At 34.6% G+C, this 18,610-nt stretch overlaps 1 protein-coding gene across 4 annotated transcripts in view; it reads right to left on the bottom strand.

Annotated features, from left to right (window-relative positions):
* The window catches only part of DENND4C (DENN domain containing 4C), a 112,722-nt gene that overhangs the window by 62,824 nt on the left and 31,288 nt on the right, over positions 1-18,610 (bottom strand). For all 4 annotated transcript variants that reach the window (XM_084898070.1, XM_084898071.1, XM_084898072.1 and 1 more), the window contains 7 exons: positions 16,929-16,998; positions 15,061-15,230; positions 10,839-11,077; positions 8,928-8,994; positions 7,996-8,054; positions 6,804-6,948; positions 3,404-3,579 (listed from right to left, as the gene is read on the bottom strand). In XM_084898070.1, the coding sequence (XP_084754196.1) occupies positions 3,404-3,579; positions 6,804-6,948; positions 7,996-8,054; positions 8,928-8,994; positions 10,839-11,077; positions 15,061-15,230; positions 16,929-16,998 (926 nt within the window). The remainder of the gene's footprint in view (positions 1-3,403; positions 3,580-6,803; positions 6,949-7,995; positions 8,055-8,927; positions 8,995-10,838; positions 11,078-15,060; positions 15,231-16,928; positions 16,999-18,610) is intronic.

The following is an 18,610-nucleotide window of genomic DNA, read 5'->3' as shown; positions in this document are numbered from 1 at the left end:
ATATAGAAGGTGGTATGTAATAGTGTTGACACTGAAGACCAGTAGGGAAGAGATGAACTCACTAATCAATAAATAGTGCTATGTGACAAATGTTTGTCCATGTAAAAAATAAATAAATAAAATGGTATCTCTATGTTATGTCATACACTAATACCAAGTTTAGCTGAATTAAAGACCTACAGAGAAAGGCAGAACCTGACCACTTTAAGAATATCCAGGATAGCCGAAACCAGTTTGGCTCAGTGGATAGAGTGTCGGCCTGCGGACTGAAGGGTCCCAGGTTCAATTCCGGTCAAGGGCATGTACCTTGGTTGCGGGCACATTCCCAGTTGGGGGTGTGCAGGAGGCAGCTGATCGATGTTTCTAACTCTCTATCCCTCTCTCTTCCTCTCTGTAAAAAATCAATAAAATATATTTAAAAAAAAAAAAAAAAAAAAAAGAATATCCAGGATATTCATGACCTCGAGCAGAGGATTTCATATATAAGAACCAAAAACAGCAATCCATGAAAGAAAATAATAAATCTGATTGATTAAAATAAGCTTCTGTCCATCAAAAGAATACAATAAATAGAATGAAAAGACAAGTCAATGTGGGAGGAACTACTTGCACAAACCAAGAATTAATTCAAGATCCTACAACCAACTTACACAAATTGAAAGAAAAAGGCAAACAACCAAACAAGAAAATTTACTAAAAAAAGGGGAAGTCCAATTAACAGGAGAGGAAAACCAAAGAGCAAAAGAAATATAAATGTACTATTTGCAAGTAATTAGGGAAATAAATATGAATTAAAGCCACAGTGAGATTCCATTACCATCAAACTGGCAAAAAATTTTAATAGTGACCATAACAAGTATTGGCAAAAATATGAAATAAACAGAACTCTCATTTGCTGCTTCAGAGGCTGTAAACTTGGAAGATTAACGTGGCATTAACAAAGCCTACCGACCAACATTGGCTCTTTAAGGTATATGCTTCAGAGGAATTCTTGCCCATGAACTCAAAGAAATATGCACAATAATGATCATAGCAACCTTGTTCATAATTGTAAAAATCTAGGTACAATCTAAATATCCATCAACACTGTAAACACTGAAATTGAAGTAGAACTACATATATCAACATAGATAAATCTCATAAAGAATGGCAAGTATAATAAATAGTAAATTCAAGATGATGCAAGATATGTATACAGAATCTCAGATTTATTGGTAATACTCTATTTTTTTTCCATCTGCATGGTGTATACATGGGAGTTATTTACATTATCCTGTATAATTTTGGGGTATCTGGGATATCTCATAATTCTTTAAGTACAATTAAGCAAAAAATTTAAAGTTATTTTAAAAAACAATGTTTTAATCAATAAACATCTTAGAAGTTATTTAAAAATGGCCAAATTAAGAATCTCCATTATTATTTTATTCATAACAGCAAATAAAATAAGGCAAACATCTGAGTTACAACTTCATAAATAATCATTTCCAAAAGCACCACAATGTATACAATCCTTGAAATAACTATTTTTCAGGGATAGCAGCTAAAAAACAACCAAATGTTGCTAAAAGAAATATTTAGTGCATACAAGTAGTTTACTTCTAGGCTATAAGTAAATCTATATATACCTAGTAAAAAGCCACCACAATTATAGTTTCAACCTACAATGGTAGAACCATTTCAAAATTATTTTTAAAGTTACAACAAAATGCCCCATTCGGTTTGGCTCAGTGGACAGAGCATCAGCCTTCAGACCATAGGGTGCCGGGTTCACTTCCAGTAAAGGGCACATGCCTTGGTTGCAGGTTCCTCCCCGGCCCAGGCCCTGGTCAGGGCGAGTGCAGGAGGCAACCAATCAAGATGTTTCTCTCACATTAATGTTTCTCTCTTGTCTTTCCCTCTCTCTAAAAATCAATAGAAAAATATCGAGTTCAATTCTATTGCTGTGACCACTGAAGTCTCGCCAAAGTTCTTACTCTTTTCATTTTCTCTTAATCTCAAACAGTATAGAATAAGTCCTCCAAGATCTACAAGTTGGCACCAACATGAAGAAATTTTCCATACTTACTACATTTCCCATTAAGGATTGGGGGAGTGTGGAACAGTTTGCTTTTAGGCATTTATCAGAGCTGCTTCCTTTAATGTGGTATACTACTCTCTGAACTCCTTGTTATACCACTACTGTATATATTTATCACCTCCAGTAAACACAAACTATGACTAATTTTTTTTTTTAATCCTCACCCAATGATATGTTGTTTCTTTATTGACTTTAGAGAAAGAGGAAAGGGGAGAAAGAAACATAAAGAGAGAAAAAGATTCATTAGTTGCCTCCCATATGCGCCCCCACCTGATGCTCCCCTTCTGGGGATGGAACCTGCAACCTACATATATGCCCTGACTGAGAATCAAATCCATAATGGTTTGGTGTATAGGATGATGCTATAACCAAGTCACCCAGTCAGGGAAAACTATCACTAATTTTTAATATTAATTTTCTGCAATAAAAATGCATCCTTACAGCCTGGCCGGTGTGGATCAGTGGTTGAGGGTCAATCCATGAACCAAGAAGTCATTGCTTAATTCCTGACCAGGGAACATGCCAAGGTTGTAGGCTGGATCTCCAGTAAGGGGCCTGAAGGAGGCAGCCAACTGATGTTTTTCTCTCTCTATCCTTCTCCCTTCCTTTATATATCTCTCTGTTCCTCTCACTCTGTATCTCTTTCCCTTACTCTGTCTCTAAGATCAATAACAACATACCTTTTAAAAATACATCCTTATAAAATTTAAATCTTGACAACTAAGGAAATACCCTATATTGTAACTAAACTCAAACAGGTAAACCCATTTTTTAAAAGCTACACATGGATTTTGAATTAAACCTAAAGAGTATATCAACTCTTCAGCTCTGAAAGCAGTGTTTAACCTTTTTTAAAAAAAAAAATCCCTATTCTCTTTAGATTTACTGCCTGCCATTAACATTACTATGCAAATATAAACTACTATAATGTAGAGATGTTCTTTTCAAAACCATAGAGCTTTCCAGGATTCTGATACTCTGCTTTGGTTGTGACTCACTAATGAAGAGTTTTTTAAAATATATATTTTTATTGATTTCAGAGAGGAAGTTAGGGGAAGAGAGAGATAGAAACATCAATGATGAGAAGGAATTACTGATTGGCTGCCTCCTGCATGTTGGATTGAGCCCGCAACCCAGGCATGTGCCCTTGACCGGAATGGAACCTGCAGCCCAACACTCTATCCACTGAGCCAAACTGACTAGGGCTGATGAAGACTTGTTAACAACTTTTAAAAATAGCATATTTCTAGATGCTTTCAATGAGCTATATCTGAATATGAGAAAAAATAGAAACGGGAGATAGCATAAAAAGAATCAACTTACATATATAACATGTTTGTATCCAAGTCAATGCAAACAACATCTTGTGGTGGCTCATGCAGATCAAAATACCTTGAGTCAACTCCAACTATAAATGGTACAGGTGCATTAAGCACTGCCGCCAGTGAGAGAGGACAAAGGGGAATATATGGGCATTGCCACTGAAATGGAAAGATCATCTGGGGAAAAAGTTTTTAAAAATTAGCCAAATTTGAAATTTGCAATAAATTATGTAATTAACCAATATTAATGAAAGGGACCACTAAGAAGCAGTTAAGTCTAGTTTCTTTTACCTTAAACATCATTTCAAAACCTAAATGACTATAAAATATTATTAAGCAATACTATGAACCAATGTAATTAAAACCTTGAAGCATGACAATAATCATAAGCACAATAAAAATACTGACAGCTCTTTGGATGTTAGTCCTTCTAATGTCTATATAAAACCCACACTCAGTTTTACAGAAAAAGTCAAAGTATAGAATTGGCTAAAAAAAATTATAAAACAAACTCAGGATCTTTAAATCTCAATGCATTTCTATCTCAAGATAACCTTTGATTAAAATCCAACTAAAAGCACCAAGGAATAAAAAAAATTAAAATGATTCCCCTGGGAATGGTAATATTCAATTGAAAATTTCAACAAAAAAAATTCCTAAACACTCAAATATCATAAAATTATCCAAATTCAGCAAAGCTTGACATCATAAAAATAAAGATGAAGAGATTAGCTAAAGAACATGTATGCATGGTCCATGGACACAGACAGACAAGTGTGGTGATGGCCAGAGTGGGGGATGGGACAAGGGCTGGATAGAAGGGGCTAAAGAGGGGAGAATGGAAGACATCTGTAACACTGTCAACAATAAGTAAGTAAATGAAATAAAACATACTTTAAGAATCTTTACCAGGTTTGCTTTACAAAGCTCTACCTTAATTGTATCACATATGCTTATATGTATTTTTAAAAGACAAGGTTAACTAAAAATCCAGATCAAAATTTTATTGATCAGCTAATATTAAAATTTTAATCATTGATGATAAAATTTTTCCTCTACTATAAAAATTCTTATTGTCTTTCTAGGTCTAGTTCAATTCCTATCTTATCCACCATCCCTCACTCCAAAGAAATGCCCTTAGCATTTAATATCTCTGCCAGTTATTCCAGGTGGTTATTAAAAATGGAATTTTATCTTCATTTATTTACTCACCAAATATCTTGAGTACTTAATAAGTGCTAAGCACTTTTCTAAATGATGGAGCATAACAGTGAATAAAATAAAGATCCCTGCCCTCATGAGGTATAGAGTTTAGCATAAGAGTTAGCAAACTTTTTCTATAAAAGATAGGAAATGTAGGACTAGTGAGCCACATTGTTTGTCACAATACTTAACTGTATTCATACGTGAAAGCAGTCATGGGTAATATGTAAACAAAAATTTTACAAAAACAGGTGGCAGGCAGGATCTGATTCCTGGACCATAGCTTGCCAACTCCTGATCTAGCAGGAAGAGACAGAAAATAAACAGAAGACATAATAAATGAAATATAGACCATGTCAGGATTGCTAAGCGCTACAGAAAAGTAAAAAAGTCAAGTCAAGTTAAGAGGATTATAGTTGAGAAGAAAAAAAGAAAACAAGTTGTATTATTAAATAGGAAAAACAAGGTAAGCTTCCTTAAGAAAGTGACAAGTGAACAGAAAACTGAAAAACGTGAAAGAGGGATTTAGCCACAGGGATATCTATCTAGAAGAGGGCTTCAAAGAGAAAGAACAACTTTCAGGTTGTAAGGTATGGGGCATGCCGAACATGCTTCAGGGGTAGCAAGGAGTCCAGTGTGGCTGGAACAGAGTAATCAAGGGGAAGAGTATTAGAAAAGGAGATCAGAGAACAGAGAGTCAGCCACTAGCACAGAAAACTTATAAGGATTTCAGGTTTCCTTCAGTGAAAACTGACTGTCTTCAGTTCACCTGAAACTACTTAAGAAAATTTTGGTATAAAGCTATCTGACAGCAAAATATGACACCCTTGTCTTCACCTTTGAATTATGCAGTGCAATCTTAAACAGGGTCACTGTTACAAAAATACTCATTTGCTTCATTAATTTTTGCTACAGGGCTCCATTAATTATTTTATGTTCTTTGATATTTAAATCATTCTCCATTTGAAGAATTTATCCTGTCAGCATTCTTTTCTATTTTCTCTTCTTCAAATTGCTTAACTGCTAAGTCCTCACTTACCAGTGGTACTGCATGCAATTCAGGGAGCTCTCCAACATTAGTGACATAAACTCCATGCAATCTTGCATTTTTCATAAAATTTCTAATTTTATGTTGCAACTTATCCACCTGTCCTTGAACTATACTGTTGAAATCAATCAAGAGACTGGGCCACAAAGATTTTGACAAAGGGGCATGGATGTTTTACAGGAAGAAATATTTGAGTGAGAACTTGCTAAAATTGGTCAGTTCATTAATAAATATTTTCATGTTATAATGACTTTTATTTTCACATGCAATTGTGGAAACTTGAACATTAATATGTATATAATGAAGTTATTTGCTTCCCATAAATCGTCGCACATGTTAGCATTGTTTTTAGTCCTCGAAGCATTTCTCAGACCAGCTTAAGATCTTGGAAACATATTCCATTTGTTGATTTAACAAGTATTAATTCAGTGCTTACACTATGCTACCAAGCATTTGCACATTATCCTATTTCAAAATCACTTAGCATTTTCTATATGTTAATGGCTCATAAAGATTAAAAGTTAAAATTGGAAGAAAGTTGAACAACATAAGCCAATGAACAAAAATATATCCAAAGACATAGAAGCATCGAACAGACCATCAAACCTCAGAGAGAAGGCTGGAGGGGGTGAAGGATGGGGGGCACGCACATGTTAAGAGACCAAACAAAAGGACTTACTTATATGCATGCATATAAGCATAACCAATGTGCACAGACACTAGGGGAGTGAGGGCATGTGTTGGGATGCTGAGAGTGGCCAGGGAGAGGTCAATGGGGGGAAAAAGAGACATATGTAATACTTTAAACAATAAAGAATTTTTCTTAAAAATTGGGAGAAGGTAACTGTGTAATTTATTTCCATTATTAGATCAGCTAAAATTGACCAGAGCCTCTCATTTAATATAGTTTTATTCACAATTTTTATTATTATGTAATCACATATAATAGATTCTCTGAAAAACTCTAGAATATAAGCAATTAGAATTTGAAAGTTTCTCTCAAATAGAGAAAATTTCTCTTTGCCAAACTATTGTTTTTAAGTTAAACTTATACTGGTAATTCCAAAGTTATTTTTGTTAAAGAAAATTTATCTTCAGAGTAAAAATTCTGTCAATAATTCTGTGCTAAAAGGAAAAATACTATACTTACAGCTACAACAGCTTCAGCTACTCCAGTTAACACAGCTGGCCTCAGCGAATGCAGCAGAATCTTACTCTCAAGTAAAACAAAGAGCAGCAATGTTGCACAATTCTCAGGACCCAGATTCATTAACAAGGTGCTAAAGTTGGCTCCACTAGAAAAAGAGATTAAAAGAGATGAATGAACTATTGTGCTAAAATATGTTAAGATATGCTCATTAAATTATTTCCTATATATTAATAGAGCTAGAATCTAGTGTTAACTTCAAGTTCTGATTTAGTTATCACTGAAAAGTAGCAAATCTAATGAAATAGTTTAACAGAATGATTCAAATTTATCCCTTGGTAACTAAGAGGTATTTACCAGGAAATATATTCCTGAAGATGAACCACATGAACAGACTCAAAAGAATAGAGATAGGGGTTTGGGGTTGGGAGGAAAGAATATATATGGACTTGTCAGATTCAAGAAATTGAAATAAATCTACTGTGACTAAAGCATAGTAAGGGAGGGGATGAAAATAGCAAGAAGAGATAATGCCAAAATAAAAATAACACAATTATGTTTGGATTCACTAAAGAATACAATGGCTGCAGTATGAATAAAGAACTAAACGGGGGAGGGGAAGGACACACACACACACACACACACACACACACACACGACACAGAAAGACAATCAATTAATAGGTACTTAAGTGGTCCAGGTGAAAGATCATGCTTGCCTAGACTAGTGATGCAGATGAAGATAATCTACCCTGTTTCCCCAAAAATAAGACAGTGTCTTATATTAATTTTTTCTCCCAAAGTTGCAGTAGGTCGTATTTTCAGGGGATGTCTTATCTTTCCATGCCCTAGGTCTTATTTTTGGAGGATGTCTTATTTTAGGGGAAACACGGTAGTGGATTTAAGACATTTTAGGAGATTACAATCAGTTCACCTTGAACATGAAGTTATGAACTGGATATGGGGAGGGGAGATGAGAAGAAAAGGAAGGTATTCCTTATATCTAATTGTGCAACTCTCTTAAGTATTCTATATTTTAAATGGCCCCACCATTCATCAAGCTATCAAAGTTAGAAACATTAAAGCTATCCTTACATAGTTTGCAAAAATAGCACTTTCTTATCCTAACCCTTAAAATGTTTTAAAGCATTCTGCTCCAAATAAATGAATATGTTATTTTAGATAGCATTATTTACCTTAATGGTAAAGGTGTAGAAACTGGCTGCGATAATATTAGCGCATCATGGACTGACAGCTTTAAAAAAAAAAAAAAGAAAAAAAAAGATAAAAAGATAAATTAACCTAGCCAATTTTGAAACCTAAACATTTAGATCATGGATAACATAGAAAACACTTTCCTGCGCAGACTAACACAACTGGAGGGCAGTAGCGGGCTACTGGCACACAGATTCATGTGCAGGGCTATACTTTCTATATCTTAGAAAAAAATTTCTAAATGTTTGTCTCTGTAGATCAGTGCTACTCAAAGTGCCAATTTGCAAACCATTATGGGTCTAGGAAAAGATAATATATAAATGGAGAGCAAGCCATTAAGAAATTCTTATGGCAATCTGACACTGCCCACACATCCAATATCAAGACCAGTGAACTTATGTCTTTGAACAGGATATAGACCTGTTCATGCCTATACAGATCTCACATAGTAAGTTCCATATGTAACAAGCTGTACACTTATGTAGGTCTGCCACAGATTGGAAATCTAAAAAAACCTAGTCCTTTCAGATAGTTTGAGGAGCATTATTATAGACTATTTCACTTTTACCTTCCAACCTTAACTCATTTCATATTTAATATCAGTCACTCCCATATTAAAAACATGCCCATAATTCTGGATTTTAAGTTATGAAAATCAACTACAAAAAGTCTATACGTGGAACCAATGTTGATGTCATGAATCAGGAATTAAAATTATTACAATTTTGTACACCCAAAATTTAAAAAAATAGTACAAAGGATGTTTAGTAAAGATATAAAATACCAGAAATTCAAGGACTTTATGAATGCATACTACCCCACCTCAAATCCAAAGAGTCACAGAACCCCCACTCTACAATGATGATAATGAATATATTCAGGGTTCCCATCAAATATACTCTGTTTTGATTACCTGTACAAGGATTCTCGGTCTTTGTGGTGAAGGAAAGGGGATATTTTGCATAAAATGTGAAATGTGCCTGGAAAAGAATTAGAAATAAAAGTCATAATTACTTTGCTAAAATGCTTCATAGATTTTTTTAAATCTTAAATATCATTATATTTCTTCCCAAATATGACAAAGCCTCTTACCTAAAACTTACCCTAACTCAGGGGTCCTCAAACTTTTTAAAGTGGGGGCCAGATCATGGTCCCTCAGAGAGCTGGAGGGCCGGACTATATGAACTACTAATTCCTACTGTAACACCTCGGCTGCGCTCACTGCCCAAAAAACCTGGCGGGCCGGATCAGACTCCTCTGCGGGCCGCATGTGGCCCGCGGGCCGTAGTTTGAAGACCCCTGCCCTAACTAAATAAATTTAGTGCAAATAAATGTACTCATCCTACTAAACTTCTGAAATGCAAAACGTATTTACTGATTTAAAGTCCACATTATCCTCTATTATTGCCAGAAAAATAAGAGTAATATGAATATGATTTTCATGAAAGAAGCAAATTTATATTGCCCTGATTATCAGTACCAATATGAGAACCAATTAACCCTGATATAAAAAATTAAAATTAATATAGAATTTAATCCTAGTAATTAAATATTAAATATAAATGTAATATAATTACTTTACTATAACTTTAGGCAAGTCACTTACCCTCTCTGTTTTTCCACTTAAAAATAATGGTTCTTACATTTCTCCAAAGTTTTAAGATCTTAGAGGCTGCTAAAATGCCAAGTATTACTTCAACTGATAAAAAATTAATCACTACACAGATTTTATTTTCAAAAACTATTTATGAAAACTTCATTTTTTAAAAGATTGTTATATTGTCACTCACATTAAATTTTAATTCAAACAATTTTAAGATAATATGAAGGTTGAAAGTTAAATCTAGCCGAAACCGGTTTGGCTCAGTGGATAGAGCGTCGGCCTGCGGAATGAAGGGTCCCAGGTTCGATTCCTGTCAAGGGCATGTATCTTGGTTGCGGGCACATCCCCGGTAGGGGGTATGCAAGAGGCAGCTGGTCGATGTTTCTCTCTCATCGACGTTTCTAGCTCTCTATCTCTCTCCCTTTCTCTCTGTAAAAAAATCAATAAAATATATTTAAAAAAAAAAAAGTTAAATCTAGAATTATGAACCATTAGATTGTCATTCTATGAGTACAATCTGACAGTTGAAACCATATTTCTATACCAAGGTATGATAAGTTTATGCACAGTACTTTACTCCCAACTTATCCACGAAACTAGTATATTTTGTTGGTAATCTATCTGCTATAATGGAAAAATTTTCAAAAAGTAACAAAAATCTATGTCTACGCATATATATATATATATATATATATATATATATATATATATATATAAAATACATTTCCACCAAGCTCTTGACACCTCTTGGTTTATTAGTAGGATAAATTATTTACTATAATAAACAAAGGGCAATGTGCCACTAGAAGTCAGAAAAGACATAGTTTTCAAAAGACAGAGCTCCACATATACCTTTCTTACAAAAGATATCCATGACAAAGGGAATTCTAAATCAAAGGGAAAATGTATAGAATTCCACCAAAGCTAAAACCAAAACCTCACTTTCATAACATAACAAAATAAGCTTAGAGATGTTTTACAGTTAGATTTTAGAATGACCATTGATATGACTGAGTGTGTATAAATGTGTATATCAACAGCTATTTTTCTCTTGGTTATTAGAAATGAAATAGGGAAAACACAGTACAATGTATGTAAGTTTCTTCCTCAGCTGATTTCTCAAAAGAAAATTTGGTCATCCTCACCTACCACTCCTCAATTTTAAATTCAGTCAATGACTCAAGTTTTTTCAGCAGACATGTCTTTCATCATTATACGTACTTTTCAATGGGAAGAAGATGTGGTCCAGACACAGAAAGTTTGTAGATAAACATGAGAAATTTTCTAAAAGCTTCAAAAAAAGGCCAGTGTGAGAGTAAACAAATGCATTTGTTTGAATTGATGGATTTGGAGACCATTTTTCTCTCCACAGGTGTCAACAGACCTAGCTGCATAAGCTGTTTCTCTGTTAGAAGTTCCGAAGAGTAAGGCTCATAAAACTGGATCGCAGCTCCATATACCTATAGAGCAACAGAATTCCATTATAAGACTTCAGGGTTTTTAAAAATTAATTTCTCTTTTTCTCTTATTCCACAGAAATATTTGCTTAGAATGCATGACAGATAAATGAAAAGAAATATCTTGATGGTGTGGCTGCTGCTCAAACACAGTTTGGCAGTGCCTCCAAAAGTTAAATAAAAAATAACCAAGAAAAAAAAAGAATGATCAAATGACACAGCAATTCCACTCTTAGTATACAAACATTCCCTGCTTTTTGAAAGTTCACATTATGCCACTTTCCTTTTATAAAAGACGTACATTAGCACCTTTTTTCGCTATAACAGAATTAATACAAAGAGGATTTTCACTTTTATGAAAGTAGGCAAAAAGCAATAATAGCATTCAGCATTTGTTTGGCCACCAGCAATATAGAAGCAGTATGCACCCCAGCAGTGAGAGTGGCATCACCAAGCTCCTTCCCAGGGAACCATACTCATTATCTCTACATCAAGCCCCATACTTTGAACTGTATCTGGGAGTATCTGTGCTTTATTTAGACTTATTTTGTGCTTCTCTTTGCAAGATGTGTCTAAGGTATCAGAAAAGCCTATGAGAGCTTCTAAGGGTATTATGCTTAGCATAAAATGGCATGGTTAAGCATTTGATCATGAACTAAATACATCCTACATGTGTTGAACTTGCCTAGTCCATTTGTACTATTTACACAAAGAAAGAATCTTGAAAGCTGCCAAAGTTACTACTGGTTCTGTTAGTAGCAAAGTGGTCTCCTTTAGTTGACATCCAGTAATGGATAAAATGGAAAGTCAATTATTTGAGCGAATTGATGGGTATATAAAGCATGGTGTGTATTTATCATGTCTTTCCTGCTTTTACTATATGTTAGTGTTACTTAGATTTTATTATGTTATTTGGTATAGTCTGGTAGGTTATTTTGGGGATTTGGGAATGCTCAAATTTTTTTCTATATAAATTGACGGTAATTGTTTCTTCACTTTACATCATTTTGGCTTGCAAAAGATTTCATAGGAATGCTCTACTTTTGGAAAGTAGTGGAAACCTGTATACCCAAAAGAATTCAAAAGTGAAACTCAGATATTTGTACACCAATGTTCATAGAGCAATATTCACAACAGCCAAAACAACCCATATCTCCATCAATAGATGAAAGGATAAACAAAATATAGTATATACATGCGATAGAATGTTATTCATCCTTAAAAATAAATAAAATTCTGATAGATACAGCAACATGGATGAACCCTGAAAACACTATGCTAAGTGAAATGAGCTGGACACAAAATATAGTAGTTTAGTCTATGTATATGACTTACTTAGAATAGACAAATTTGTAGAGACAAAAAGTAGAATAGATGTTACCAGGGACTTCCAGTGAGGTGAGGAAAGCTTGTGTTTAGGGTGATGAAAAAGTTCTCAAACCAGAGAATACTTATAAAAATCGTATGACTACTTAGTAATATATATCATATTAACCCTTCTCCTTTGTTTAAAAAATGTATTTTTATTGATTGCAGAGACAAAGGGAGAGGGAGATTAAAACATCAATGATGAGAGAGAATCCTGCACGCCCCGCAAACGAGGTATGTGCCCTTGACAAGAAATGAACCCGGGACCCTTGAGTCCACAGGTTGACCCTCTATCCACTGAGCCAAACTGGTTAGGGCAACCCTTGTCTTTATAGATACAACACTTACAAAAATTATTTCAAAGTGATCTCAGAGGTTTTGTAACAAGCATCTCAATGAGGCTTTGTTGTTCTCTACTTGTCAAATTTGTTAACTCAAGTGTTTGAAGATCTTAAATTTTTCATTTACTGCTTTTAAATAAGAGAATCGATAAATGATTTTTAAGTTAAAAAGTTAGCTTAGTTGTAAGCAATAGTTAATATATGGCCTTCATTCAATGGGTATTTCAATATATTTCAGACACTATGCTTGATTTTAACCTTCATTATCTTTAATACAGAGGCTGCAAACTTGTAGAATGAGACTGCCAATGTATTTTGTTTGAACCAAAAGTCAGCTTCAGTTATAATTTTCAATAAAATTGCCTATTGTATCAAATTTCCTAAGAAATTTTAAAATTTCTACATCTGTAGTTTTTTTCTAAATAATATTTATTCCTGATATCTTTTTTATTTTAAATTATCATTCTATGTCATTATTATTGTTCAGCTTGGGCCTCCCTTTTCCCTTTCTTACTGATATCTTTGAATAAATATTCTTAACTCCAGTGAGGTCTATTATTTTTCTTCTCTCTTATGGCTAGTGTTTTCTGCATGCTTTTAAACTATCTTTGCTTACTCCCTCTATTTTAATATATTATTTTTCTTCGTATCCTTGTTGTTGAGAAATTAGCCAATCTAATAGTTGTTCTTTTAAAAGTAAATGTCTCTTCTTTCTGTTGATTTGGTTTTAATGCTCCCTATACAAATAGAGGTGGTTTTGTATTTTTACTTTTTTTCTACTGAAGTTCAGAGTGTATCTTGGGTCTAGACTCAATTGTTCAAGCCTGAAAAACTCTCAACCAACCATTAGCTCTTTACATGCTGCCTCTCCCTTTTCTGATCTCTCCCCTTTTAGATTTTGTTAAATGTCTATTGGTTGTTCTGATTCTATCCTGTACATATTTAAGCTTCTTTTATGCTTTATGTTTTTCTGTATTTCATTTGAAGTGACATCTTCCACTTCATTAATTCTCCTTTCATGTATGTCTTCTCTGTTGTTTAAACTACTCATTAAATTTAATTTTAAGAACATATTTTTTATTCCTACACATTTAATTCTTTTCTAATCTGTTTATTTGGTTTTCAAAATATCCTAATCTTTCTTTGATGCTTTTAGGGTTCTTGAGTCATTTCAATTACATATTCAATCCATAATATCCTTCATATTGTTATTCTTTCATTTCAATATCTTAAAAGGTCCAATCCAGCTTTGTATTATGAGTCTTATTGATTCTTCCTACATCTTCTGGCTTTTATTATAGTCTCATTTTATTTTATTTATTTTAAATACCTTTTTTATTGATTTCAGGGAAAAAGGGAAGGGAAAGAGAGATAGAAACATCAATGATGAGAGAAAATCATTGATCAGCTGCCTCCTACTGTAGACTGAATGAGCAACCCAGGCATGTGTCCTGACTGGGAATCGAACAATAACCTCCTGGTTCATATCTCCACATTCAACCACTGAGCCACATCTACCGGACTATAATCTCATTTTAAGGCCTGAATTTTTTGGGATGTCTCTCCAGAAAGACTTTATATTACTTTCTGTAAAAGTTTCAGGGGGCCGAAACCGGTATGGCTCAGTGGTAGAGCGTCGGTCTGCGGACTGAAAGGTCCCAGGTTCGATTCCGGTCAGGGGCATGTACATTGGTTGCGGGCACATTCCCAGAGGGGGGTGTGCAAGAGGCAGCTGGTCGATGTTTCTCTCTAATCGGCATTTCTAGCTCTCTATCTCTCTCCCTTCCTCTCTGTAAAAAATCAATAAAAATATATTTAAAAAAAAAAAAAAAGTTTCAGGGGTATCGACATTCTGATACCAATTTTCATGTTGACCTTTCACCTTTCACTACAGTGCAAATTTAATCCAAAATGTATTCTGTCCAAATAATGCTAACATTCAAATAAAAGTTGGGCCCTGACAGTATGGCTCAGTGATTAAGAGTAAACATATGAACCAAAAGGCCACTGATTAAATTCCAAGTCAGGGTAGCATATGCCCAGTTATAGCTCAATCCCTAGTAGGAGGCGTGCTGGAGGCAGCCAATCAATGATTTTTCTCGTCGATTTTCCAATCTCTCTATCCTTCTCCCTTTCTCTCTCTAAAAATCAATAAAAACGTGTTGTTGTTGTTTTTTTGTGTGTGTGTGTGTGTTTTTTTAGTTGGGTCATATTAATCATTTAATAGGATTAAAATATGAACAAAATTGGTCAAATAAAAGAGGGAAAAAAATATACCTTTTCAGCAGAAGAACCTGTCAGGACAAACGTTGAAAAAACTGGAAGTGGGTATTTGGTTTGGGGATCCCAACATTCAATAGTAGCTCCCATAGGAAGGCAGAAGAGAGGTACAGATTCTGAGAGTGGAAATGACTCATAATCATCTTCCGGATATCTAAAAATTAAACCTTTTGGAGAAAGGAGACAATGATAAATTTTTCTAAATAGTTACTTTTCCATAAAGTATATGTGATACATTGTTAGGATATTTTAACAGCAAACTTCATGGAAATATTTGTGTGAAATTCCAAAATCAATTTTTCTCTTGTCATATCAGAAATTTTACTAATTTAACCAATTTACCCTTTACTTTTTGGACTATGGACTTTTAGTTCATAAAACGTACTAAATATACTAGTTAAACTCTATAGGATCACAAATCTTAATGTATTTTCTTCTATAAACTACCAACATCTTATAGGAATGGTTAAGAAACACACAGGAAAATTTATCAACTATTTCAGTTAGTCTTCTATAAAAAAAATCAGGGAAGGAACAAGTATTTTGAAAGAACACCAAGGAAACAGAATTATCACAGTCCCTAAATTCATCTTGAGAGAGAAGCACTATAAAAGGCATGCAACATGAAAAGTAAATGAGATAGAAACCCTTTGTGACTGAGTCCAGAGTATAAGACCAAGGAAGTAGGAGTAGGAGGGGGTACTCTGAGAACATAACATAGCCCCTTCCTAATCAAGTAGCTACATGTCATTAGTTCGTTAGCCTCTAGCACACCATATCCAAGATAAACACTTGAAAATCAGTAGCAGATTTCTGAGTGCAAATTCAATCTTCCAAACTCTGTATTTTAAAATATATGTCTTATATAAAATACCTGAATATTTTCACGCTTGTTTCTGTAAGATTTTTTTAAAGTGACACTCTCTCCCCACCAAAAAAATATTTTTAAGAAAATCACATACAATCAATACATTACAGTAATGTTAACAGTATCACATTTTTAAATGATACTGAACTTGTAATTTTTATATTATTAAATAGTTTAAACCATTAATGTGAATGTCTTTATAAGGAAAATCAACATTTTTCAGATATAAATTTGCCTAGTTTCTTTGAAATAAAACTTTATTAAAAATAATGTGCATGATCAAAATGTATTTGACACTGCTTATTTTCACAAAGAAGAATTCCAGTATTTCTCTTCTATTTACAACTGGAGCATACCTGTATTTTCAGTTTTTATCCCACCATACCAGCGGGATGAAGAGGTCACACTTAAATCTTTACAGCCCTTGACACTTTACTGTGCAGTAAGAATGTGGCGATAGATTTCTCAAACACTTCATGGCAGAAAAGTTTCTCAGGCCCTCCTGTCCTCCATATAGCTGATTCTTTGCAACAAGGGAGAAAGGAAGCAAGTCCACCTTTCATGGCAAGTAACATGTGGTTTCAAATCAGACACAAAGAGATAAGAGAAGGAAATATAAGAAGTAAAGATGCAATTTGACACCTTTCTGATTGCCAAAATATAAAAGATCAGAGAGTAAGCACTTTTCCACTGAACTGTTAATCTATTAGTATAGACTAAACAGCTGCATGTTTATTCCACAAATCCCTGCTTGAGATGAAAGTTCCTATTTAATTAACAACACTTTTTGGGGAGACAATATTAATATATCTTACAATGTGTAATGTATTTAAGAAAATAGTTATGCCTTTACATGCTAAAATTGCAGATAATTCCATTTATGAATAGGTCAATTCCACAAACTACATAAGGAAGCATACATTGCCTTTCCTAACGAAATGTTAATGTGCAACAATAACTACAGTAATAGAGATAATTTTTTTTTAAGTTTACTTACCAGCTTTATACGCTAGTGAATTAGAAGCAGGTACAGACTTCTTATAACATAGAAACACACTGGAACCCCACTGTAAAATATAAATTAGGTTTTAAAAAAAGACGAAATAGAAAAAAATTTATTTTGTTGAATATCTTTTAAAGATTCTGTTTATTTATTCAGGGAGTCTCTTTAAAGCATGTTTATCAAAACAGACTATAATAAGCATAATATGCTAATTAGACCAGACATCCTTCTGGACGTCCTTCCAGATGAACCTGGGCTGCGAGGGAAGCCCTGGTCTCAGGTGCCAGCCAGCAGCCAGAGGGAAGCCTGGGATCTGGAGCCCGAGGAAAGCCAGTGCTGGCAGCCAGGGGAAGGAAGGCCTACACCTGCACGAATTTTGTGCAGTGGGCCTCTAGTATAGTATAAAAAACAGCAAAACATGAAGTTGAGAACATTAGAAGAGTAAAATAACATTGCCACCAGTTTCAAAAAGTTTAGTTTCAAAAAGTTCAAATTCTGCAGTCATCCAGAACTACCTATATTTGAAAGAGACAGAAAAAACTAGAGTGGAAATCAGAATCCAAACAAGGAAAGATTGAGGTCACTAGGATGCTATAAGTCATTACCTCCAGAGGCAAATCTGTCCTAATAACCATGGATGCATCAGACCTCTCTATCTATACCACAAACTAATATTAGTTTGATATAAACATATTTTTCAAGATAAATCTGATCCAATAGTAAACTTTAGTCTCATTAAACTATAAATAAAATGTATATGTTCAATTTTTTTCTTCATTAGATCCCTCTTAAAAAATAAGAATGTATGGGCTTAGTGCATAGAGCGCTGGACTGTGGATGGAAGGATCCCAGGTTCGATTCTGGTCAAGGGAATATACCTCGGTTGCAGGCTCCTCCCTGGCCTGGGACCCTGGTCAGAGCACATGCTGGAGGCAACCAATCAATGTTTCTCTCACATGGATATTTCTGCCTTTCCCTCTCCCATTCTCTCTAAAAATCAATGGGAAAATATCTTCAGGTGAGGATTTAAAAAGAGTAAATTTGTTTAAAGTATATAGTTATGTGTGTGTGTATCATATGTGTGTGTGCAAAGCCCACCTGGTGTGGCTCAGTGATTTAGCCTCAACCTATGAACCAGGAGGTCAACAGTGCAATTCCCAGTCAGGGCCCATACCTGCATTGTGGGCTAAATCCCCAGTAGGGGTGCGCAGGAAGCAGCCCATCAGCGATTATCTCTCCCTTCCACTCTGAAACCAATAAAAATGGTTTTTAAAAAAAGTTTGTAAATATCTCTATATATAAAAGGCTAATATGCAAATTGTCCCCTTGGAGTTCAACCAGGAGACCAGGAGATCGCTCGCTATGAGGTGTGCTGACCACCAGGGGGCAGCGTCGAACAAAGGAAGGTCCTGGCCGGCAGCCAGAAGGCCCCAAACAGCCCTGATTGCCAACCAGGCCTAGTGACCCTATCTGTGCACGAATTTTGTGCACTGGGCCTCTCGCTTAAAATAAATATATATAAGAGAGTCCCCATCCAGACTCCCTGCAGCTTTCCTTAAAAAAAACAAACAAAAAAACCCACACACACTATTGATACCCAAGCTAATTAAACCTCTAATTAGCATAACAAAAGCAATATTAGCATGCAATGCCCCAAAAAACTCCTGGCTTTAAGT

Source organism: Pipistrellus hanaki (assembly GCF_964339955.1).
Source record: "Pipistrellus hanaki genome assembly, chromosome: 11".
Classification (NCBI taxonomy): domain Eukaryota; kingdom Metazoa; phylum Chordata; class Mammalia; order Chiroptera; family Vespertilionidae; genus Pipistrellus; species Pipistrellus hanaki.
Note: the sequence above shows the minus strand (reverse complement) of the source record. Positions and strands in the feature narration are given on the sequence as shown.